At 35.2% G+C, this 27430-nt stretch overlaps 1 protein-coding gene across 2 annotated transcripts in view; it reads left to right on the forward strand.

Moving 5' to 3' along the window:
* Positions 1-4667, forward strand: part of MRPL22 (mitochondrial ribosomal protein L22) — a 51409-nt gene extending 46742 nt beyond the window's left edge. For both annotated transcript variants that reach the window (XM_031953589.1, XM_031953590.1), the window contains one exon: positions 4383-4667. In XM_031953589.1, coding sequence (XP_031809449.1) covers positions 4383-4594 — 212 coding nt within the window. In that variant the 3' untranslated portion in view covers positions 4595-4667. The remainder of the gene's footprint in view (positions 1-4382) is intronic.
* The last annotated feature ends 22763 nt before the right edge of the window (positions 4668-27430 follow it).

The raw sequence follows: 27430 nt of genomic DNA on the forward strand, positions 1-27430 counted from the left end.
TGAGCTAGGGTGTGTGATGTGATAAGAGCTATATTTTAATAACAGTACTTTGGTAGCAACATGTAGGGTAGATTGATGAGGGGATAAATTGAAGGTAGGAAGCTGTGATGGGAGGTCAGATACTCAGGCATCATCTTTGATTTTTTATTCTTGATGGATATCAAATGAAATAATGTAGGTGAAAGTGCTTTGAAAGCCATAAAGTGCTTATATAATTATAAGGGATGTTTTGCAACAAGCTCCTCTCTAAGGAGTCCAACATTTATTACAAAGCTTCCCTAGGCCTCTCTCGACCATTCTTAGGTAAAGTAGTTGAAGCTGTTGTTTTCCCCTAACTTCAGCAGCAATTACCACTGACCTCAGCAGTTTTGTAATCAAAGAAAGATGTTGATGCCTAAGCAAAAAATTCTCAATCTGCCAAGGCTATATTATACTGTAAGAAGAATTTTTATTAAAAAGTATTTGTGCTTTAAAAAAAATCCAAAAGTATACCCCTCTCTATATGAAAATATAAGGAATCACCATGAAGAAATTAGTTAGAACCTTTTTTAGAATTTTTCTGAAATAGATTGAAAAAACGATATGAAATTCCATTTATTTGTCTCAGTACTGCTTTCCTAAAGGAGCTGTTTATTCTGGGTGAAATGAAATCTGATTCCTGCTAATCTGGAATTGATAGAGGTAACTATACTTTCTTCTGGAATTCAATTAAATTTTGACTTTCCATTGAAACATCTTATTTTAAATCAGGTTCCCATATTACTAATTATATTCTGGCACATGCACAAGGAAATCAAAATGGCAACTCGGATGACTGCAGGGCCATGGTAGTTAATCATAAGCAGTTTCCTTTAGGAACAGCATGAATAAATAATGTTAGGGAATGCCCAGAAACTCAGCAGGAGATGAGGTGGATGAGGAGCGAGAAAATTTTCTTAAACCCCCTTACTGACCTTTCTTGCTTTATGACTCTGAATACAAAACAGAATGAAATAATTTTATTCATTTCCATAGGAAGATGTGTTTCTTAACTGGTGGTAATTGAATTCTAATGAAAATTAAGGTGATCATAAATTCCTCTAAGTAGTAAGCTTATTATAAACAAAATGAGCCTGGAATTTAGAGTTAGGAGATCTAGGTGCCTCTAGGTATTAGTTATGTGACCTCAAAGCAAAACAAAACAAAACAAAAAACCCCCCAACAACTTAAGCTTTTGGAGATACCTCTTCATCTGCCAAAGTGAAATAATGATACTTATACTATTTACTTCATAGAATCATTTTGAGTATCAAATGAGATAATAAATTTAAAGTTGTTTGAAAACCTTAAAGTGCTATCTGGATTAAGCTATTTTTATTATCCTTCAGTTTTTGAGGCCTTTCATTTTCTGAGCGATTGGGTGTCTGATACCACAGTGAATGGAATGAGATTGTTAAACAAGACAGTGTTATTTATCAAGACTCTACTTACCTTGTAGGACTGTTTTATCTCATATTTTTAAAGGCTCAGATATTCGTATATAATTACTGGTGGGCAAATTATTTAGCCTTCTTGATCCTTAGTTTCATCAAAATGAGATGATTGGACTACATGGCTTCTAAGGTCCCTTCTAATTCTAGATTTATGCTACTACGAAATAGAGAAAATTTTTTAATGACTATAGTTGTAGAAAAACTTTTTTTTTTTGGCTCCCTTTTTGTTTCAGCATCAACCATTTCAAGCTCTTGTTACAAGCAAGGATAGAGATTTTCTAGTGTTTTTGGTGGCATATGTTCTTATTATAACCTAATTTCTTCAGATGGCTGTAATCAGTCTGAAACTGCTATTTGGTATTGCATGACCATAGACTTAGAAAGTTCATTTCTCTAATAAACTTATAATAATGACCAAAGTCATTGGGAATAGCTTTTAACAAGTGGACAAGGATGAATCAAATGTCATGTCTTAATGATTCATGACATCAGAAGTGATGAGTTTTGTAACGATTAATTTTGTGAATTAATGTTCATGACAGAAAGTGATGAAAAAATGAGTACTAAGGTAAAATGCTAAGAGAAATTTGTATTTGAAATTCTAGTTATTATGATTTTTAAGACTCATGTTAATGATCTAAAACATTTATGGTCCTCACTTTTTTGAGGGATCTAAACTCTTATGTATCCATTGCCAAGTATCTAGTGAAGGCCTAGCACAGAGCTAGACTTTAGTGAAAATATATTTGACAAAAGATATATAATATGTATATGACAAAAAAACAACTTCAAGGAGAGATAAGATATCACAATACAAGATATATATGATAGTGTGTTACATAGAAAAAGGCTGAGCAGTATTATAGGAATACATTCTTGTGGGGTTGGAATGATTAGAGAAGACTTGAATGCAGAACTGGATCTTGTAGCACAAGTATGATTTGGACAGGCTGTCAGGAAAAGGGGATATTCTGGCAAGGAGAACAACATAAATAATTTTGACATTTTTGACAGTTGTCAATTGACAATTGACAATTGTCATTTTGACAATGTCAACATAAAACTATTTTGAAGCAATTTCTGTTTGAAAGGATTAGGTCCACTTTGTTGTAAGGAAATGATAGGTAAAGTGTCACAGTTACTGATGATGTTTCATGATTTTGAGGTAAAATGTGTCATTGGATTATGGCTTCTGAGGTTTTATTATTTGCATACATACATACATACATACATACAAACAAATACTTCGGGGAAGTGAAAGAAAAAGGTTGAACACATTCCCCAGTAACTCCCTCCTCAAAAAACTCTTCCCACTCTCTTTTGGTAAGTCGTTCAGTCATTTAGTTTGATGCCATACAAAAATTCTACTTTAATACTTTCATGGTAGTGGTGTAATTTAGTCATCATTTGTTTTGAAGCAAGTGCAAAAATTAGAATATGACCTTTCAGTGGAAAAAAGCTACCATTTTGATAAACATTGTGCATATTCTCTCGCTGGATTCCCAGGCTGCACTTGAACCCTTGGTGCTCTGTTTTATAAAGATCTTTGTAGTGCAATTTTCTTTCCAGAACTTTTCAATGAATTTTCAAAAAGTCAGTAGAAAATTTGAGGAGGAAATTGAACAGATCTTCAAGGCAGACATTCTATTCTTACTCAAATCCTTCTTAACTTTATTTTTTGCATAATGAAAATAGTACTGCCAAAATCTCTCTCACAAGAGAAATTTGTGGTTAGGGAAATGTCTAAAGAATACTTTGAGAGAACCTCTTCTCCCTCCTACTATGTGTTAAATTCACATAAAGCTTATTTCTATCACAATAAGAACATGAGAACGATGAAGATTGCTATGAATTGGTTAAAATTCCTTGAATTGTAGACTTTATTGGTTTTAAAGGAAAAGGGAAAATTGGATTGAGAAAATTATACTTTTGAAAAAGGAAGGATATTTGGATATATTAATTTGGAACAGTATTTTGGGTGACTAGATTTCTTCAGAAAATTGAACTAATGGTATTAAATTATATAGTATCCAAAAGATTCATGCATTTTACAGTTCTGAACAATAGGCAGCGTGGTGTGTGGGAGGCATTGTGGTATAGTGGGACACAGTAGGTACATAATAAATGTTTATTGAATTGGAAAGAGCACCATGCTAGTCATGAATCAGGAGACCTGGGATATAATAATCTGTTTGTCTCCTTGCCAAATCATGATGGCCCTCAGTTTTCCCATCTATTAGTAAATAAGTTGATGCAACTAGATAACTCTTAAGATATCTCCTTCAGCTTTAACATCCTCTTTTCTAATTTATGGCATTGTTATATGTTATATATTAATATATATTAATAAGTTTGAGTATTCATTCTTGGTAGCATTTATGAACATACCTGCAATGAGTGAACAACTAGCATTTAATTCTTTTAGATTTGGTAGTTGTTTAGTCAACAAACATTTGTTAAGTACTTACTTTGTGCCAGGCACTGTGCTAAGTGCTGAGGATACAAACATAGGTAAAAGCAGTCAATTTTGACAGCACAAATCATGGTTTGGAGAAGGCTGTGTGGAGTACAATAAGGGGTAGGAAAGGGTGACTCAATGGGATGTTTGAATAATTTCTTGTTGCAAGTGCATACATCTCTAATATAAAAAAATTTAAAATTTTCATAGTATGTTGGTATTTGTGCTAAGTTAAATTAGTTAGATTAAGAGTTCATATAAGTTCATTTAAAATTCATAAGAAGGTTCATATAATCTGAAGGAGAATAACCTATTATGGTACAGATTTTCAAACCTTAACACAGGCCCACAGATACCTTGTCTCAGCTTCCTGTAAGTGTAGCTGTCCTAAAGGCACAATGCTGTGGTGCTGCTGGGTAGCATCTTTTAAAATTGACTTTTTCTCTTTTTAGCTGAATCTACCTCTGGTCGAGGCCAGTACCTGAAACGCATCCGCTACCATGGTCGAGGTTTATATGGCATTATGGAGAAGGTTTATTGCCATTACTTTGTGAAACTCGTGGAAGGACCCCCTCCTCCTCCTGAGCAGCCAAAGACAAGCTATATCCATGCCAAGGAATATGTTCAGGAGCTTCGGAATCGGACCATCATTCATTCACTATGATGACTTCAAACCCCACTGTGTCTATTTTCCTCCTCCTTTTCCTCAAAAACATAAATAAAAAAACAAAGACAAATGTTTTTGTGGTTTGTCATTGGCTTCTGTAGTACTGTGCACCCAGCCTGAAGGAAGCTGCTTATTTTATATTAATATTTATAAGGCTCTGCCCATTATACAAGCCTCTGGGCATATTTGTATGTGTCTGCAAATTAGAAGGCAAGATCTCCTTTCAACTTTAGAGAGAGGAGATTATTGGTAAAGCTTTCGCAGGTACACTTCAAAGGAAGTGTTAACTTTGTAGCTACTGTCCTGCAGGTGGCAGTTTTGCAACTGAGAACTGCAGACCAATCTTGCATCTGGGAAAGTAAGTCTGCCCTTGTTTGACTCAGTTCTCCCATCTCTGACTGAAGGTCAGTGTGTCTGCAGTTTGATCTATTTCACCACTGAGGAAGTTCTTTGAAGTGATATTGGTTCCAGCATCATTGCTATAGAGCAGTGAGTGAAGCCCTAATGTATTTTAACTTCTCAGCTTAATATCCAGTATGAGGGAATATGTTAGGTTTCTGTAATGTCTTTAAAGCACAGAAAAAATCAGAATCATGAGAATAACTTTTATTTTTACCACTTTTTTTCCCCCTTTTGGATGGAAAAGCGGAGAGTTAAGTGTTTATTGTAAATACTTGTTTAAAATTGAATTGTTTTTCTATGTCACTTCAGACAAAATCATTTAACCTCATCTATAAAATGAGAAGTAGTTGATCTAGATGATTTCTATGGTTCTAATCAGCTCTGCTATCCTAGAGTTTTATGACAAGAGTATGATTAACTACTAAGAAATGAATCAAACCCAAATCTCCTTTACTGGATTCCAGAAAGAGAGCAGTAGGTGGCACTCTGCTACCTCTAATGGCTAATGGAGAGTCAGCGATAAATTGGCAAAATGTTAAGCATCTCTTTGGGCTGTAGTCAAGCATGCGTACATATATTGTCTTGTAACACTCCTGTTGACAGCTCTTGGTAGAATGAAGGGTTGTGTTCAACACCATGGTTTAGGATGACAGCTTAGCTGTGAGTTGTATGATCAGATTCTTGTGCCTTTGACTTCATGACTGGGTGAGTCAGAAATCACCATTGTTCAAGGAAGGAAGTAAAGGATTGAGCCAAAAATATTCTGAGTTCTAATACTGCTGTTGAAGTTTAGCAGTAATAATAGTATTTATATAACTCTTTAAGGTTTTGTAAAGCCATTTTAGGACATTATCTTGTTTGATAACGCATGTACAAAGAAGCTTGGATTAGGATTCAGGAGACCCAAGCTAAAATCCCATCTATGCCAATAAGTAGCTGTCTGACCTTGAACAAGTTATATAACCATTCCTGAATTTTTGTTTCATCTATAAAATGAGTGGGTTGAAATAAATGACTTCTTAGGCCAAAATTCAGTTGTTCCCCGATGCCCTTTGGACTTTTTGTGTTGCTCCTTGTGTGTGATTGAAACACACACACACACAAATTAGGAGTTCATGATAATAAATCAAGTAAGTGCTTTGTAAATTAAGCAATATAGAAATAATTAGTTCAGGTCACTGAAGCTACATTTAAATAGTTTTGAAAGTTGAATACTTGTAGCAGAAACAAGATGAATACCCTTAGGTTCTAATGGGAAAAGTTTGCCTGTGACAGATCTTTCTGCATAAAAGCTTTGTTCAGAAATGCTCCTGGTGTGCTAATGAGTGTGTCCCATTGCTTTCCATGGTGCAGAGCTCAGCTGGTGGTTCTCTTAGCTGAGGGAAAGGTTTCTAGCATATGTAGTTAGTGGCAGTTTCAGGCTTCACTTGAAGTTTACATGTTCACCAACCAATAGCTGTCAAATAGACATTTTTTTCCCCTTCACTGACAGCCTCAGAATATGAAAAGCAGTTTTAAGTCATAAAATCACAGAATTTTAGAGTTGGAAAGGACCTTATAGGTCATCTCATCCAACTTTAATCCATAGCTTGTCCTTTGAAGAGACGTAATGGAATAGAAGAGAATTTTCTGAATAAAAGTGACTATTTAAAAGTCCCCTGCCTCAATTCAAAAGTAACACAATAGGGGAGAAGAGAGAAAAAAAATATATGTCTTTTGGGCTTATAAGAAACAGATGCTGGAAAATTCATAGAGATAAAGTCATTACTGAATGTCTGAATGTTAAAGCATCTTTATCCCTCTTCAGGCTAAAGTTTTTTAGTTGGAACTATGCTCTGTGGATTATGTATTACCTGAACAGCTGAGTCAAATGTGTTCATTTTTATAAGCTGTAACTAAGCAATGAAAAGGAAGAGGAGGAGGAAGAATGATATCAAAATGAATAAAGAAAGGCTCAATCTTATTAGATGAAATATCAGAATTCTTAAAAACATGTAATATATCTTTCTAAATGTGACTAAGGCCACTTCTTGTATTGTCAAATCTCTGCCTCATTTTCTTCTCTGTAAAATGGAGGTAATAATACTTAACCTCCCAGGCTAGTGCAGATCAAATGAGTTATTATTTGCAAACCTTAGAGCATTGTATAAATGTAGCTGCTATAATTATAAATAATATTACATAAAGACATTGGTTGTCCTTTCAGAGATTTAACACTAATTCTCGAAACATTATTGCATAAAGTCATAATCACTTATAATTTATTAAATGCTTTCCCTTACAAAAACTCTGGATGTTGTAGAATGTGAAATACTATTAATATTTCAAAGAAGAGGAAACTGGGACCTAGAAAGTTAAAATAACTTCTTTAGGTCAGGTTGCAAAGCTAGTAAAAAGCGGAGTCAGGACTGGAGTTCAAATCTTATTACTGCAAGTCCAGTGTTATTTCTGCAGGGGACACAAGCAATGTAATGAGACATTTATTACTTATATACTCTGAAAGGATCTGGGAATACAAAGATAAAGTGAATACTAAGTCCCTGTGTTTTAATAAGAAAAGTTTAAATCTCTATGAAACCCAATCAAATGTCTCTAACTGCAATCTCCACTTGGATGTCCTGTAGGCATCTCAAACTATGTCCAAAATTAAATTCATTATCTTTCCTCCTAAACCCATTCCTAACTTCCCTATTTCTTTTGAGGTTGTTACCATTCCACCCAGGTTTGCAATCAGGACTCATCCTCCACTCTTTGTTCTCACCATCAATCATATGAAGACCTGTGGCAAGGCCTTCTGGACTTGTATTGGTATAAAGAGCCATAGCTGGACACACTCCATGATGGTCCCAAAATCGTGCAGTCATTTTGATCTTCTTTGAGCACAGAGGACAAAGAACAAGAATCCAATCAAGTGTTTTGGATTCTATCTCAATCTCTCTTACATCTACTCGGTTATTTCAATTTGTACTGTAGTAATCTTAGCTTAGGACCTTATCAGCTCTTGCCTGGACTACTGCAAAAGCCAACTCCTTAGTTTCCATTCAGTTTTTCCCTTTAAACCTTCCTTTACACAGATCTGGCCATGTCAAGAAGTTCAATGGTTCTCCATTGCCTTTAGATTAAAAAACAAATGTCTATTTGGCATTTAAAACTGTTCACAATCTGGGTACAGCCCAGAATGCTCTTATTCATTTTCTCTTCTTGTAATCCTTCAAAGCTCAACTCAAGTGCTGCCACTTTTAAAAGACCTTTCTTAATTCTTGCATTTGTTAGTGCTTGCTTTTCTCTACTCTCAGTCACTGTGTATTTTTGGCATACATCCTTTATTTACTTGTCTATGGATATATTGTCTCTCCCATTAGAATATAAAGTCTTTATAAGCAATTACACTGACTTGCTTTTGTATTTGTGTCCTTAGAACCTAGACTAGTACTTGTCATGTGGTAAGCATTTAATAATACTTGTTGATTGATTGGTTTATAAGTAGAGTTAAGTCAGAAGGTTTTCCTGGAGGAGGTGAGTTTTTGGAATAGATTTTTTAAGGGATTAGGAGGGCATATAGCTAACATTATTCATTTTTCTAGAGGTGATTACTTTTTCTAAAATGACTGCCTGATGTAACCAATATTAAATTTGTTCTCCATTGGTAAGTGGCTTTAGAGCTTATTCTCTCATCACAAAATATAAAAGGAAGGAAGGATCATATATTTAGAGTTGGAAGGGACCATAGAGGCCATGAAGTCCATTCTTTTCTTTTTAAAGTCTTTAACTAATGTTAAAGACTTGCCCAAATTCACATAGCTAGTGTCTAAAGTATAATGTGAACCTGGTCTTCCTGATTTTATCCTTCCTGAATTTATGTATTCACTATAACACTTTAACTTTTTTATTCACATTATTGGGCTATGATCTGTGAGAATGGAACTAAGAAAATATCTAATATGACAATATGACTTAACCAGCTGATTTTTTTTTTAGCCTAAGTGAACATGAGAAATGTTTTTTCATGTCTATCCAATGGGGATTATGTAGATGTGTAATCACTTTAGAGAGATAGTGAAGTTTCTACTTTGAATATGAAAAGTCAGCAAGAGCAAAAAAGAAATCAAGAATGCAGCATAATCAGAAATTAGCTTATTAGTCTTATTAATAGTAATAATATTATGAGACAGCCTTACAATTTGCAAAGTATTATCCTTACATCTCTGAGAGTCAAGGAGGACAAATGTTATCCCCATTTTATGGATGAGGAAACAGGTTCAGAACAATGACGACATAGCCAGCATCACATGCTTCTGTAGGGCAAGAGTCCAGATTTTAATGGATGCCTCAAACCTAGGATTATTACTTCCCACGACAGTGCTTCTTCCACTACAATATGCTGCTTCAGAATGCCTTTAATGATGAGTTTTTATATAAAACATTAGGTTTTATAGCTATGGAGAAAATGAGAAAGGAGCAGCTACTTAGAAAAACATTAAATAGAGGGTGGTGATAATATAAACCATAGCAGATGTTGAAATGTGGTAGTGATGTGACAATATTTTTGCATGGGTAAGTTGTAACATGAGCAAAGATTGTCCTCTGACCTGGGACTAGCTGATCACAGATGTTAAGGGTTCAGGGAGGCTTGGCAAGGGGACAGTGACCAGATGGAGCTACTTGAGAATACCATGGGAAATCTTGTTTAAATCATAAAAGCAATTACAAAAGCTACATCTCCCATTTAGCACATTTAAGACTTGGAGAGAAAGACAAGGTTAGAGAAGTTATAAATTCAGTGTCTACCTCTGGCTCATCATATAGCCATAGGCAAATGACTCCTTTGGGCTTTAGTTTTCTAAACAGATTATGGACTGAGTCTAAAACATTAAGACATTGTAGTATTATAATAATTAGAAAAGGAATATGTTTGATGGAAGCAGCATTGGATTTGGAGCCCAAAGTCGTATGGTTGAGCCTATAATTTGTTACAAGTAGTATGATTTTGATTAGGTGATTTATCTTCTTTGATCCTTAAATTCTTCATCTGTAAAATGGGAATGAAGATACATGCTAATAGCAAGTTTATGATTATGAAATTAGTATATATATAAAATTTTGTAATTATTATAAATGGTATATCTAGAACATGTAAGTTATGATCATTAGATATTGTTTTTCAATGCAGAAAACTCTTGATTATGTTAATATGGATGAGAGACCACATATGGGGTAAGTGAATTCCAGTGGATAATCCAACAGTTAGCTACTAACTTCATCACTTCCCCCTCCAAAATATTTATAAGAATTTTTAACAGGTACAAATAAAGGATTACTTTTTTCCCCCAGCTTTTGGAAGATAGAAACAGCACTGACTAATCAAATGGCCTAAAAGCCCTATCTCAAGAGGAAAGTGAATAAAAGGGCCAGAGTAGATTCATGGACCAATATTGTTAAAATGTAGCCTGTTAACTCTAGAAGAGACTTTAAGTTATAAAATATTAAAAGCTAAAAATGATTTTAAAGTGTAGTAAGTTAGAGCTAGAAGTGGCCTAGACATAAAGTGAGAGCTTTATACATATATACACATAAGAAAATTAGCCCATAGAGACTGCAAAGTGACTTCTTTGGAGTTCTACCATCAGCTAGTGGTATTGGATGAGACAGTTCCCTGATTCTCTCCAGGACTTCTATCACACACTGCAGTGGTCCATATTAGTGAAAAAAGTAACAGTCAGAATCTGTGAATTCAGTGGATAAACCGTAGAACAGGGATTCTTAACCTCTTTGATGTTGCAGACCTCGTTATTAGTTTGGTGAGGACCATGGACCCCCTTTTGGAATAATGTTTTGGAATAATACCTTCATAACTGAAGAAAAAGCTAAATTTCAATTAGAAGCTAGTGAAAATAAAAAAGTAATCCTCCCCACCTCCCATCTTAGTTCAGGGACCTACAGAAATCTATCCACATACCTCTTGGGGATTCATGATCCATTTAACCTTGTTTTAGAAATATGCTACTTTTTGTCAACTCCATTCTTTGTATAGCCAATTGGATTTAATAAATTAAAAAGTCTGAAGACTAGCTACTGGATAGTATTACAGAATTGTCTTATTTTCTCTTCCAAGTGACATATCAGTGTGTGAACTCTGTTTTGGGGAGGAGAAAACATCTTTTTTTTGCATATTTCTTTTTAATGGTTAAGAAAGTAAAACTATTGCTCAGCAAAGACACCAGGAATAGACTGTACCAGATGGTACTGAGAGGTATCCATCACTATAGCTTCTAAAGACTGAGCTGAAAATAGCCCCATATTTCTGCACTGAGCGAGAATTAGCCACTGGCTGCCAAGAAACTCCCATTGAAGCAGCTCTTCAGCCATGTAATTTAAAATAATTACTAATTAAATGAAAATAAAATAGGGTCCATAATAACAATAATAATCACTGTAGCATTGGTCATTACCCAAGTTACTGTTTGTTGGAGCGTTACCTAGGGGGAAGATCGCTTTTCAAGAGGGAGGAAGAACTGCAGTTGGAGCTGACGTCTCGATCATTACTGTTGAAGTAAGGAATCAGATTATCTCTAGGGTGCTTGGCAACCACAGGCCTAATTTTATATTCCATCCATAGTGTCGATCTTCTGTTTGTTTCAAGAAATTTGTACACTAATATAGAGGGCAGGATGCCATTGAAAACAAAGGAATTAGGACAGTTGTGTGGCTTTAGTCGATGGATTTTGGTCATTGCAGGAAGCAATCGACTCCTTTGTGACAAGCATCATTCTTAACCCATCTCATGAGAAAGTGGGGAATACTTTGGCAAGAGGAGTGTGTGTGTGTGTGTGTGTGTGTGTGTGTGTGTGTGTGTTTTGCAGGCTTGTATGCTTAAAATAGCAAGTGGGAATTTGAGTGTTGTTAAGTGATTTATCTAGAATGTTATTGATAATTATATAGTGACAGAAAAAACCTGCAGGATTTGTTAGTGTTAGAATCTATAATTGATTATATTTGATGTGTAGAATGTGTCTTAATAGTACTGCCCTTCTCCAAGAATAAAAACTGAGTTATAGTGACATGTCAGAGACATATAAAAATGAAGCTGAAGTAAAAATATTCCTGTGTTTGAACCACATGATCTTGCTCTTTTGAATCCAAGTTTTTGGTCTCTTTAACATGATTTTTTTCTTCTAGTAGGTGGTGGCAAGTAAGAGATTAAGAATGAAAAGATGTTATCAAAAGATTTAGCTGAGGCAATATAGTCCAATCCCCTTCTTTTAAATTTGAGGACACTTAGGCTTAGAATGGTTATATTTCTCCATATGTCACTAATGTATTATTTTGATAATCTGACTTGTTCATGGCCATATAGATAATAATATGAAATCAAACTCAGGTTTCCATATTCTAAGTCTAACACATTCCACTATCCTGCAAATGAGAAAGGTGAGGTAGGTTGGCTCACTAGACAGAAATAACTATAGCTGTTCATTCTAAAAGTAACCAGGTATCAGGATTAGGGATATAATGCAATGGAAATGGCTGAACTCAGAATTCAAATTCTGACTTTGTCACTACCTATGTGACTTAGGAAAATAATTTGACTTTCTGGTCCTCAGTTTGCTAATTTTTAAAATGAGGGGTTGGACTACTTGACCCCTAATTTCCCTTCTAGGTCTAGATTTATGATTTTATTCTTAATCTCCTTGGGAAACTGAAAGGTTAAGTGTGTTGCCTGGGGTCACACAGACAGGGAAGTATCAGAAACAAGACTTAAGCCAAGGTCTTTCCTATGGAGACTAGTACTCTCACCTAATCACATAGCTTTGTACACAGTACAAATAAACATTTGATAAGTTGAATAGGTTGAATGGTACTGGGGTACCGTTTGTCTAGGGCAAACTAATATCACCAAATACCAAAGAAAGTTGGGATAACAGAGTCAGGCTCATTGGAAGATCTGATAGTTTGTTAGGGAGGCGATCTACACAGTACTGTTCATATGAGGATGGATTTATTGTCTTCTTCTCCTTTGGGGATCAGACTTCATAGAAACTAGCATCTGAACAGTCAGTATATTTTTACTGCTGAATCCATTCATATGTTAGCTCAGATCCCACAATGTAGAGGACTCTATGAAATTGCCTTTTCTTTATTGCTTTTTCATATTTGCTCTTCGGGATATATAATTCTTTGTCCTAGAGGGTATATCTGGTTCAACTGAAAATGTGAACATTTTATCATTTGTATATGTTTCTAGTGGACAAATTGTATTTTTTTTCCTCTTACTTTTCTTCCAAATCAAGATTTGCAGATCCAGTTGAAATTAACCAAGGGAAACTAAATGGGGACTGTAGATAAACAGAAAGGGAGAGTTTATTGTAATTTTCTTAGAATACAAAACCAGATGAATTTAATGAGGATGATATTCTTTTAATGAACAAGAGGTTATTTTCTTTAAAACATGGAAAATGAAATTTTAAAATGTTTTTCAATTTCTCCCTATGTTCCCTTTCATTCTATGATTTCCTTACTTCTAATGGGATAATATAGACCTGATTTTTTTTTCTGTTATTAATCAAAACTGTCGATTTAACCCAAACTGAAAGAAAGCATGGAGGTTATTAAAAGAAAACAACTTCCAATTGAGCAGCTAATAAATGCTGAAATGCATCCACATTTCTCCTATTGATTATCTCTTGCCGACGGAGGGAAACATAAGCTCATACAGTACACTGCCTGTGGAAATGAAAGATTTAATTAGATGAAAATAGAATGAGCTGGAAAGATCTACAGTACTCGGCCATCAAATGATTGTGATTCATAATTGGCTATTTGAAATGCCCCTGCTTCTTGGGCCTTTTTCACTTAAAAAAGTCCCTATAGTGCATTAAGATGAACATAGTAGTTAGTAAATTTTCCCTTGGGCATTTTACAAGCTCAAGGTTATGGGCTAGAATGAGCACTGTCATGCCATAAATCAGATGTAATGGAACAGCCTGAAATTGAGAATTAGAGAGCAGGAGCAGAGAGACCACAGTTCCCTCTCAACCCAGGCATATCACTGAACCCTTAAGGAAAGTTGATTGCAGGAATCAGTGGCAGGGGAAAGTGATAGTAGATGTTCCCCTTAAAGAAAAAAAAAGGAGACATAAGATTTAGAGAAGAAAAATACTTCCAGATCCACTGTTTTAGTGTCATCTTATAAAGTTTAACACCTGATAAATAAAAATTTGATACCTTAAAAACATTGAGTCATGTTGATATCTGCTTGTAATTTATCACAAATTTCTCAAAATCCTCAATCATATCTCAGCCTTATGTAATGGAAAGAACACTGGATTTGGAATTAGGAGATTTTTCTTCTCATCCTGCCACTTATTGGCCATGTGACCATGAATCACCTAACCTTTCAAGCATCTTAATTGCAAGATGGGGATGATAAAATACTGGCTACCTACATCATGGCACCATTGTGAGCAAAGCACTTTTTTTTAAAGAAGCAATTTATTAAGTACTAACAATATATGAGGTACTATACTAAATGCTTTACAAATACTTCATTTGATTTTCACAACACACCTGGGAGGCAAATGTGATTACAATTTCCATTTTACAGATGAAGAAAATAAGGCAGACAGGTGAAGGCCAATGTTACATAGCTAGAAAGTGTCTAAAGGTGCATTTGAACTCAAGTCTTTATGACTTCAGGACTCTTTATCTACTGCAACATTCTTAGGCCAATTAGCTGCTTCTGTGTACTTTTCTCAAGTTGTAGAGTCTGATAAAAATGTAAATAGCTACTAAATGTCTAGTGCTTTTCAGAATTATATCACTCTTTATTACCTGGGTGCCTTTTCTAAAGCTCTTATTATATGTTACCTTGCAGTTATTTGTGTAGACACTTACTACCTTTATAGACTGTACATATATTTTTGCAAGGGAGGGATTACTATATACATTTATAGCACAATAGTGCCTACCATGAGATCTTGCATTTTGTAGATAATTAGTAAAGATTTCTTGAAAGAATAAATGAAATTAAATAAAAAAGGACAGAATACAATCTTTCTATTCTAGTTAAGGAGCCAAGATTCATTCATTTATTCAGCCATTCAAAAATTCATATTGGTGGCCTAATATATGTAATAGTGGTAGGTTGTTGAAAGGTAGAGAAGAGATATATAAAGAATAAAGATACATGTCTGTGCCCCAAAGGAGCTTATAGCCTAGTTGAAGGGTTTACCAAAAAATTAAATCAAATTTACTAAAATTTACCAAAAAATTGAAATCAATAGACAACAGCCTAGATACTATATAGACAATATTGTGTGATACAGATTACAAAGGGAATAAAAGAGTTAGTTAAATTTAGATCAAAGCACTTACCACATGCCAAGCACTATGCTAGGGATATGGAGACAAAAAAGAAGTAGTCTCTGCCCTCAAAAAGCCCATATCTTGTTGGAGGAGACTATTTGTATATTTATGCATATAAATGCACGTACACATAAATCCACACAAATATATTTCTCACATAGGTGTGTATGTACATATCCATATAATATATATATATTATATATACATACATGCCCACACATACCCATATATATACACACATATATATGTATGTATATATATATATATATATATATATACATACATACAAATTTGCAAAATAAATAGTATAACATAAAGGGAGAAACACTAGTAGATGGGAATATTAGAAAAAGATTCATTTAGAAGGTAACATTTGAGCTGAGCTTTAAAAGAAACTGGCTATGCTAAGAGATAGAGGTAAGGAAGGAGTTACATTTACAGATATGGGGGATGGCTTGAGGAGTTTGTGTTATACAAGAAGATTGGAAAGCTAGAATGTGTTCAGTATGTGAAGGGTTTTAAACGTTGAACAGAAGATCTTAGAGGTGATAGGAAACCACTGAAGTTCAATAAAGAGGAGAGAGACCTGGCCAAATTTGTGCTTTAGGAAAATCATTTAAGCAGCTTTGTGTAGGATATAGTGAAAAGGGGAAAAAGTTTGAGGCAAGAACACCAATTAAGAAATTAAGGCTGTAGTCTAGGTGAGAAAAGATGAAGAACTGAATTTGGGCAGAGCTAAGAGGATTTATCTGACAGATATTGTGGAGGATAGAAGCCATAACATTTGGCAGTATGCTACTATATTTGGAATGCAAGTTTCTTTCAAGCAGGAATTATTTCATTCTTTGTGTTTGTAATCTTTTGCACTTAGGATGGTGCCTGGAATATAGTAGCATTTAAAATAAGGCTTGTTGATTGATTGAAAGGATGAGGAGTTGAAGTTTGTGAACCAGGTAACTGGAAAGAGAGTGGTACCTTCAGAATAAATAGGAAGGTTTTGAAAGAAATTCAGTTTAAGGAGAAGAATAATGAGTTCTGTTTGGATGTAGTGATTTGGAGACATTGATGGGAATCTGCTTTCAGAAGTCCAGTAGGCACGTGGGTGTGGATTGGAGCTCAGAAGAAAGAAACTCGAGCTATTTATAGATATATCTGAGATTGATTAACATAGAGATGGTAACAGAGAGATGAGAACTCATGAGAAGAAGGCATAGAACTAAAAATTGGCATGCATTCATAATTACGGGATATATGGGATATATGGGTGATGATCCCACAAAGGGGATTCAGAAGGAATATCCAGGAAGATAGAAGGAGATTTAAGATAGAAGAGTGCTATGAAAAACCAGAAAGCCTATCCCAAATATCTAGAAAGAGAGGGAAGTTAATCAACAGTATTAAATGTTGGCAGAAAAATAAAAAAGTGTTGAGTATTGAAAAAGGCCAATAGATCAGCATTTAAGATCTCTGTGGTAACTTTGGAGAAAGGAATTTCCATTGGATGATGAGTTTGGACATGGAGACAGTCTGTTGTAGACAAAGACTTTGGCTATGAAAAGGTGGAAAGATGAGGGATAGTATTAATGGCAGATCCTCAATTCTAGGTGAGTTGAAGTTATGGATACTGTGATATTGTCTCCCTAATTACCCCTCTTACTGTGCCTTTTAGCAAACAGAAAAGATACCATTTCTTTTTGATTTGGCAGATTGGGATAACAGTGCCTGGGATTTTATAGTTAGATTTAACAATTCCTTAGAGTCAGTCTACGATTTGAGAGACCACTTCCCTTTTCTCCAGTGAGATAATCTCTTTTTGGTAGCCATTTATTTCAGTTTTCACTGAATGCTAGAGTCTTGGGAATGCTAAAGAGAGCAATGGAGAGAATTGCTTCTGTTTCATAAAGGAGAAGACAGAAATAATATCCTAAATAGATGAAGCAGCATGGCAGAGTGGAAAGATTGCTTACTCTGGAATAAAAAAGACCTATATCGGAACCTGCCTCTGATTCTTGCTACCTAGGTGATGGGTAAGTCAAATCAAGTTCCCTTTGCTTCAGTTTTCTTATTTATAAAATTGGGGGTATTGGACTATAAAGTCTCTGAAATCTCTCATAGCTTAACATTAATGATCCTATGCTCTATCAAATCTCTTTCATTTCTGACTTCTCATGACATATACATATGTGCTCAAATTAATTTTATATTTGTCTAAATTTTGTGTACCCAAATACCTCTTAGCTCTAGAAACCATCTTTGATGTCTATTAAGTGTTCCCAAATAAACCTTTATTTCTAAAACTAATTGTTAGTTTTCACTAAAATTCTTCATCATGGCAAGGAGACCATGCTAGCTTCTCAAAGGCTATATTTGGGGAGGTGAAGCTCTGGTAGACTCTCCCAAGCTAAAGGTATAATATAGGCCTGTTGATTTACTTTGAATCTGTCATTAGAGAAGTAATTAGTCAATAAGTATTTATTAAACCTTACATTCCAGGCAAAAATAGTTCTTGCTCTTAAGGAACTCATACTTTAATGGAGTAGAAACACAATCGATATGTACAAAAAAGGGACATACAGAGTAAGTGGAAGATAACTTCTGAACAAATGGGCTAGGTTAAGGAGGCAGGGAAAATTGGGAAAATCCTGCAAAAGATGAGATTTGAGCTGAATCTTGAAGAAACCCAGGAAGATAAGGAACCAGAGGTGAGGAGTGAGGAGAAAATGTTCCAGATATGGGAGACAGCCAGTACAGATGGATGAGGTGGGAAGATAATGTGCGAGAATGATGACTGTACAAGTGGAGAGAAGATACCCAAGAGAGATGTAAAGGCAGAAGCAATATAAGTTGACAACAGATTATAGATGTGGAATAAAGGTGGGTAAGGAATCAAGGATGACACCTAGATTGTCGGTACCAAAATTGTGAGCCAGTTGGGGGAGAGAGAAGGATAGAGGAGGAGAAGATTAGCACCTTTGATGATAATAGAAAAGTTAGGAACAGGGGAGAGTTTGTGGGGGAAAGATGAAGAATTTTTTTTTTGCCCATCTTGAGTTTGAGATACTCACAGGATATCCAATTTGAAGTATTAAAAAGCATTTAGCAATATGAAAGGAGCTTGTTGTCTCAGCTAAATTCATAATTGCTCATTACCAAAAGATTACCCACCAGGAGAGATGGTTTAAATTTTTGGGTTTTGGCCATAGCAGTTCAGGAGATTGTCTACATGGGGAGGTTTCAGTTTGTATAAGGTGAAGATATCCAAACACTCATTGTTACTGACCTCACTCAGGAAGGAAGCTATAAGGAATGGCTGATACTTTGGGGAAGGTAGGTTTGATCTAAAAAATTGGACAGTTCCTCTAAATGAATTGTATTTTACTTCTTGATCCCATACTGATCTCCCATTTTGAATCTTTGTCCTTTCTTCTACAACAAAAACCTTTCCTGATCCCCCTTAATTCTATTTCTTTCCTCTATCGATTATCTCCAATTTATCCCATGTATATCTTGTTTGTACAGAAAGTTTCAGATGCACCAAGGTGAGAGTATATTTTATGCATTTAAAATGTTATTCTGGGAAGGGGACATAGGAGTTACCAGACTCCCAAAGGGACCAAGGACAACAAAAAAGTTAAGAACCCCTTCTAATTCGGGGTTGGAGGTGGGGGAGGTAATAAGCTCTTAATGTATAAGCATCCAAATACTAGAGAGAGAATGTTAAAGTCTCCTGAGGATGAAAACTCTTGCAAGGAAGTTTGTGCCCCAAATCCTGAACCCAATTGTGAAGAGATCCTATTATATAGAAGGTCTGTACAATGTCTTCCTCTTCTATTAACCTTGCTGAAACTCAAATCAGTTGGTAGCATGTAGGCGTGCCTTTAGAAACCAGCTCCTGTGTGAAAGAGGACAAGTTTTTTTTTTTTTAAAGACATAAGAATCTGAATACTTAGGCATAAAAGCAAAAATTCTTTGGAAATGTAGTAGAAATTGTCAGAATATCCTTTTCTGTGATCCTGATCGTTTTTTCACATTTCAACTTAAAAAAAATATTTTTAAGTGTCTACTGTATTCAGAGTACAGTTTCTTTTCTTTTGAATAGTTTTTCCCCAATTACTTACAAAAATAATTTTAAGATTCATTTTTGAAAATTTTGAGTTCCAAATTTGTTCTCTCATTTACCATCCTGAGACAATAAGCAATTTGATATATGTTTTACATATGCAGTCATGCAAAACATATTTCCATATTAGTCATGCTGTGAAAGAAGATACAAGACCATAAAAACCCCACAAAAAACAAAATGAAAAATAGTATACTTTGATCTGCTTCAGACTCCATCAATTTTTTCTCTGGAGATAGACAGCCTTTTTCCTCATGAGTTCTTTGGAATCATCTTGGATTATTATATTTATTTATGAGAATAGCTGTTATTCACATTGGATCATTATATAATATTGCTACTGTGTATAATGTTCTGATTCTACTCATGTGACTTTGCATCAGTCCCTGTAAATTTTTCCAGATTTTTCCAGAAATTTGGCTGCTTATCATTTCTTATAGCATAATAGTATTTTATTATAATTATATATCATAGCTTGATCAGTCATTTCCTAATTGATGGATATCCCCTCAATTTTCAATTCTTAATCACCACAAAAGAGCTGCTATCAATATTTTTGTACAAATAAGTCCTCCCCCCTTTTAAAAATTCTTTTTGGAATACAGACCTAATAGTAGAATTGCTGGGTCAAAGAGTATATATAAGTTTGAGAGTCCTTTGGGCATAGTTCCAAATTAGAATAGTTGGATCAGTTCACAACACCAATAGCAGAGCACTGTTTTCAGCATTGGGGTTGGAGTATCTGAAGTGAATTGAACCTGATTTGTGACTCATCTAGGGGACTTGTTAAGTTTGGAACACAGTGAATATTCCCTAGGGAGTTTGTCCTGTCTCATTCTCTGGCACCAATTTCCTATGTTCATTTTTATTCTTGGGTGTGTTGCCCTTTCTGAAACCATCTTCTGGTTTTGACATTCTTAAGGGAGAGATGCAAGGACAAAAAAACACAACCAAAAAATAAATATTCTTTTTTTTGAAAGCTTTTTATTTTCAAAATATATGCACAAATAATTTTTCAACATTGACCCTTACATAGTCTTACAAATATTCCCCCTTTTCCTCCTCACTCCCTCCCCTAGATGGCAAGTAATCCAATATGAGAAACAAACATTCTTAAGGCTCTATGTTAAGACAAAAAAATCTTAACAATTAGAGGAGTACAAAAGTAGATATGATATGATAGGATGATACATAGCAGTTTTCCCTTAGTAGAGGCTTTCACAGGGATATTGAAATGGGAATTCTCATTCACATACAAACCACACTGGGTGGCTTCTGAACCTCCTCCCAACTCTAAGATTCTTTGTGAAAAATAAAACTATTCCTGCACTCATTCAGCTCACAATCTAGTAAGGGGAGACCCATGCATACAAAAATAATTACAATGTAAAATGATACATATAAAATGCCCAATAAATTAGGTCAGATGGCTGAAGTCATTCAAAATATGATGTGCAGTATGATGAGGGGAGCTATTAGAGTAACTTTCTGCTTTTAAATCACAGGTTCTTAACCTGGGGTTCATGAACTTGGATGGAAAAAAATTACAGAAATTATTTCAAAATGAGTATTAACTAATTATTATAATATTATTCCCTTTGCAGTTCCATGTATTTTATTTTATGCATTTGTAAACATCATTCTGAGAAGTGGGTCCAGAAGCTTTACTAAGTAGCCAAAGGTGTCTATGACAGAAAATAAGTTAAAAACTCATGTTCTAGCTGTATGAGGCCCACAAAATCATGTAGTCTGGCCTTGTCAAGGCAACCATAGAAGATGATGTGCTGAAAGCTAGGTACAACAACCTCGACTGCTTGAGTTTTTAAATAGATAATTTTGTATGGCTAGCAAATGATGTTATATATATCTAAATGGCCCCTGGCAGAAAAGAAATTTTCCTACCCCATTCTAGATGTATAATGGCCTATCATAGGCAAATGAGAGGGTAGGATTCTGGCCAATTGTCCAGAGCTGCCAATTGGGCAGCTCATTTGGGAGCTTGGGGAACTAGGAAAGGGGAAAAGATAATTTTGGAATGGAGAGATCAGAAAGTGTCTATGAAGGAGGTGGTAGTTGAGGTGGATCCTAAATAATAGATGGGATTTTACCATTCAGAAAGAGGGAGAATTTATCTTAGAGTAATAGCTAGTAGCCCAATGTGAGTGTAGTGAATGGACCTTTTTTTTTTTCTAGCCTAATCCCTACTCATTTCCCATCCTGAATCTCATCTGTTTGTTACTTTATCCTTTACTTAATTATATATTATTCTCATTTCCTTTTTATCTCACCAAAATTAGAGAATCCACCCATTTTAGAGAAGAAATAAAAAGATCTTAGAATACAGAAGACTTCCATTTAACCTTGAATTGGAATATAAAACATTAATTTAAACCAAGCAAAAGGCATTACAAATGTGATCTCTCTTGACTTTATAAGCATTGAATTGATAAGAAACAAATTAAAAATTCAGATTTTTCAAAGAGATGTGTATTGCCAACAAAATTGGTCTTCTCCTGTGGGCCACTTTAGATTCTCCCAGTGTGAAATATAGAGGGAATGATTATTGCTCATGGTGAGGACATCAAAGCTGGGCTTTGGAGTTCACTGAAGACATTTTGAAATTGTTTATTTGATCCATGTATAAATAAGCTTTTTAGCCTGTTGGGAGCTCCTTCAGCTGTTGATGGTGGGTAGCGAGTCCTTCAGGGGTGAACTCTCAAACTAGGTCAGGTGGCTGAAACAGGTTTTTTAGCTTTCTTTCCAGATTTCTTCCAACAAAATGGATTACAAAGGAAAAAAAAATGTCACTAGGCAGGATAAATCAGTCTCAATATTCTTTATCATTACTATAGACACTGTTAGGAGGAATTTAGAAAGTAGAGATAATGTCTAATGAGGTTATATGTATCTTTTACAGCTTGCAGAATGGATACTACTAAGTGTGAAGGCTTATGGATATGAAGACTTGGTCTGATAATTAGCAGAATGATTAACTTTTTAGGCCTAAAATGGAGCTTTTCAGCTGAATAATTGTGTTCAACCAATGTCAATTATATTGATAGCCTGACCCTATTGACTGAAGAATTTCATTCTTAGTGATTTGCTAGCATTGATACACCTAGCAGATGCCATAACCTGACCTATTCCTCTGAGCCTCTTCTGCTCTTCCCCTTTTGTCCCCTTTCTTCCAATTCTATCACCTTTTTTCTCCTCTTCTCCTCTCCCCAGATAGGAACATGGGATGGAATCTATAGAGGTAATGAAAGCAAATCTATAATGCCTCTTCCATCTGTTTCCTCTCCACTCACACATCCATCATTTCAATTCAGATTACTATCACTGCTCATTTGAATCATTCTTCCCCCCTCTTTTATCCCAAATTTTTCTGCTTGGTTTCTACAGGATTGCTGTTCATAAAAGGGACTCATAGAATTATAGAATCTGAGAGCTAGGCAGTACTCTAGAGATCGTATTATACTCTTTACCCATAACCTTCATTTAATAGATAAGGGAATTGAAACACTGAAAGAAATTAGGGAATTTGCCGAGGATAGTTTGCTGTATTTAATCTTGTTTTTTTTTCCTTGACATTTCCTGTGCTCCCCTCTATATGAATCCAAAAAAATGTTAGCACTCTGTTCCTAGCATGTCTTCCTGAGACATTGAGTCAGATTTATTCCCTAGATTATTCTCCTACGTGGTGAGATTATAATTCAACAATCTCTGAATTGCTGCCATGTATTACTATTTTTAAAAACAGAAACAATATACTCTACAGACATTTTATAATGCTAGAAAATAGTCCTATGCCTCTTGCTGATTTTTATTTTTAGATTTATGAATGTATTTTATTTTGACACAACAGATTTTTCTTTCCAAATACTGAAAACCCTCCTTACTAAATACATCCTCAGGGGGAAAAAGTTTATCCATTAGTAACAGGAAGGAGGGAGAGTGACCTTTAACTGACAGTTAACATGACACATTGACTGTTGTATTTGGCTTTAGTTATGTTGCCTTTCTGAACCAACTTTATTTACGTGATTGTAATCATGAATGTATTGTTCTTTAGGTTCTACTTTCTTCACTTTGTATCACTTCATACAGGTCTTTCTGTATTTCTGCAAATTCTTCATATTCTATCTTTCTTATCGGGATGTAAGTGCCATTCATTTAAAACATTGTTTCTAGAGTTTTTTTTTTTTTTTTTTTTTGGCTACTCCTGAAAGTGCTGCTATAAATGTTATACATAGAGGCTTTCTTTTTTGTCAGTGACCTCCTTGAGAGTATTTATCTAGCAATGGGATCTCTGGATCAAAGGGTACGGATATTTTAGCTATTTTATTTGCAATATTCCAAATTGCTTAATAGAATGGTTATATCAGTTCATAAATCTACTTTCAAAGCATTAGTGTATCTGTCTTTTTATAACCCCTACAGAATTGCTTATTTCTGTCTTTTGTCATATTTGCCAATTTGCTGGTTGTGAATTGAAACATTAGGTTTATTTTGCATTGCATTTCTCATATTACTAGTGATTTGGCGCTTTCTTTAATATAATGATTTGCAAGTCTTCTTGTGAGAATAGTTTGTTCATATCCTTCTCCATTGGCAAATGGCTTTTGGGTTCATATTTCTGTAATACATACATATGTATATTAATTATATTTGTGCAAAAGCTTTTTAATCTAATATAATAAATATTATCTACTTTATTTTCTTTAATTGTCCCTATTTGTTGTTTGGTCAATAATTCATTCTCTCGATTTCTATGAAAGTTATATGATCTATTTCTCTTCTACTTTTAAAAATAAGTTTTTGTTGATATTTTCTGTTTCTTACATCATCATAATTATTTCAAGTATCCTTCCCATTCCCCCTTGCAAAGAGTCATCCCATATTAAAATCACATTTTTTTTTAGAAAGGAGGAAGAAACCCTGTTATTATTATGTCATTTTATAGACGAGGAAACTGAGGTAAACAGAAATGAAGTGACAGCTAAAACGTGTCAGAGACTGAATTTGAATTCAGATCTTCCTGACTCCAAGCCCAGTGTTTTATAGTAAACCACATAATTGCTTCCATTTCCCACCCCATCCCTTTTGCATAGTAAGTTGCCTCCCTGTTTGTAATACATTTCTTCTTCATCTCCATTTTTCTTTCTATACTCAAATCAGATGCTACTCCTATAAGAAGTTTTTCCTGATTAATTCTCCAACTGTTGCTACTTTCTCCATCCTTAAATTAAATTGTATTAACTCATCTGTGTACTACTTATATCTGTCAGGGGAATGTAAGTCCTTGAAGGCAGGGAATTTTTTTTTTCTCAGGCAATTGGGGTTAAGTGACTTGCTCAGGCTTACCCAGCTAGGACTTTTAAGTGACAGAGACCAGATTTGATCTCAGGTCCTCTTGACTTCAGTGCTGATGCTCTACCCATTGCGTCACCTAGCTGCCCCCAGGGATTTTTTTTTAAATCTTTATTTCTTTGGGATCTTGCTCACTTGATACATTCTTTTTCAATTGAATTGTCCAGTATCATAAAATTGCTAAATGGGGAATCTGGCAAAATCCTGATCACCAATTCAAGGCTCTTTCCCTTATATCATATGATGACTCTATGACAAACCTTTTTTGGGAATATGGCTTTACCATGTTAGCCCCACACATCATGTCCTTTTGCCAAGCAGGCTAAAGTTTAAAATACAGATTCTGTCCCTTGGGCTTAGGCCCCTCTAAACAGCATGTGTGCAGACTTGATTTCAAGGAAGACAACTTCTTCAGGGTATTCTCAGACTCTGGGGATTCTCCATTTAAAAGCTGTGTTTGCCTACTTTGGGAGCTCCCCCGACTACCCACCTGTGGGCAGAATTAATAGAATTCCCTGGATTATGCTACCCAGGAACATTAATTTGTGGTCAAATTATTGAGAAAGTGCCAATTTCCCCTGCTAGCAGCATTGTACATGCTACTTTATCCCATCTGGCTTCTCATCGGGGTCAGGTTTGGCAGGGAGATATTCTTCTGTTGATATATTGAACTTCTATACTTGTATGTGGTTCTATAGATTAGGTGGGAATCCTCAACCCATCTGCCTCCTTCCTCATCTCCAGCCTGGCCAAATCCACATGTAAGCCATTAAAAAGTATATTGACCTGCCCTAGTAGTCTCCCAATGCCCACAGCTGGGACCACTAAACCTTCACTTATCACCTTAACCCCCTACTAAACTTTTCCACTCTCTTATTGATTGTGTCCTTGGGCAGGAATCTATAGTTTAACAACTTATCATCAAGCTCTGTTTGCTGCTCTGAATTTGTGCCTCTGGATGCAGTGATCATACTCTTTTATTTTATTCCTCACATGAGATAACACATTATAGTAGATTGAGGGTTGGTCCTAAAGTCATAGTTCAAAACCTCCCACTCATAGTAGCTATGGAAGGATAGGAAAGTCACATTATCACATTACCTATCTCTGATCCTTAATATACTTAATTCTATAATATGTCAAGGATAAAACCCATAGTGACTTCATTTCAGAGTTGTTCTGAGAGTCAAATGAGATAATGTATGTTAAGTACTTTGCAAATATGAAAATTCTGTATAAATAATTATTAGTATTCCTTGTGACCTGGCTCAGGCTTGGTTGTTTTTCACTCCAGAAAGTGTTACTTTTTGATGTATGTCTCTTTTTTTCTATGTCCCAAATTCCCTTAAGATTGGGTCCTGTCTTTATTCTCCTTGAGACTGAATATTGTCCCTCAACCAGTCCTTGGGCCCAGCTTCTATCTTAAAAAAATAGCTTTGGGTTTCTTTTGGTGCAAACACTTCCCCACTTAGATTTTTGCTTGCTGGTGTGGACTTCCCTTACTTACACCTGGGATTTGACCCACCAAGCCTTAGTTCTGAAAGGACCTCTGGGCCTTGCCATCTACTCCCACTGCTATATCTTTAAGATTTCCTATCATCTGAATTTTCTTTTATGCCTTGTCTTTTCAGTTATAGTGTGAGCTGTCTGAGAGAAACAATTTTTTAAAATCCCCAGCACTTGGCATAGTGCTTGGCACATAGTAAGTAAGTGATAAGTGCTTTTTTCTCTCCTTCTTTGTACTTTCATTCAATCAGTTCTTCTCAGGGTTTGGGGCAAAGCTCCCTACATCTTGTAGTTATAACAACAGGTCTCAAGGATATCAAGTTTACCTTATTCCCCACCCCAACATCTTTAGAATGATAGGAAAATGACTCATATCTTTAAGATAGATGTGTTGAAAATTGTGGGACCAGGGGAGTAAAAAAGAATTTGGGAAGAAGATGAGAAAATCTTTAAGATTAGAACTAAAAAGCACCTTAAAGATCATTTAGTTCAACTTCCTTTATACATGAGGACCCTGAAATATGGAAAGCTGAGGTGATTTGCTGATATTCACTCCAATTGTAAGTTCCAAAGGTAGGAGTTGAACTGACTCCTCTTATACCACATTGCCCTACCCAAGAAGGGAAGCCAAGCAGAGGTTTCAGTGGGAAACTCTATCTAACCAGAATCTGCTGTGGTTCATCAGCTGCAGAAATGGCACCTTACAAGAGGGGAGACTGACTCTGCCCATCTCATAAAGTCTATTTTTAATTAAGTGACCACACGAAGTTTGTCACTAAGGTGATGAATTCCTAGGAAGGGCTGGGGAGGAATAATTAAGAATTAGGTTGTTTAAGAAGGGCCAATTGACACAAGTCAGAAATAGAGTAAGTCAAAACTGACCATTAGGGAGATTGAGCCTGTGAATAGTTTCTATCTAGGAGAGAGAGGGAGACTCAGTAATAAAAGAAAAAATACATATTTGTATTGCTATTTTTTTCCAACATGGCTAATGAAAGAATTAAAAAATGGCCAACCTTTATGATAAAATGTCCTGGGAAATAAGACTTTTTTTTTGCAGTGGGTCAGAGCTG

The sequence above is a fragment of the Sarcophilus harrisii genome, chromosome 2 (genome assembly GCF_902635505.1).
Source record: "Sarcophilus harrisii chromosome 2, mSarHar1.11, whole genome shotgun sequence".
Lineage (NCBI taxonomy): Eukaryota > Metazoa > Chordata > Mammalia > Dasyuromorphia > Dasyuridae > Sarcophilus > Sarcophilus harrisii.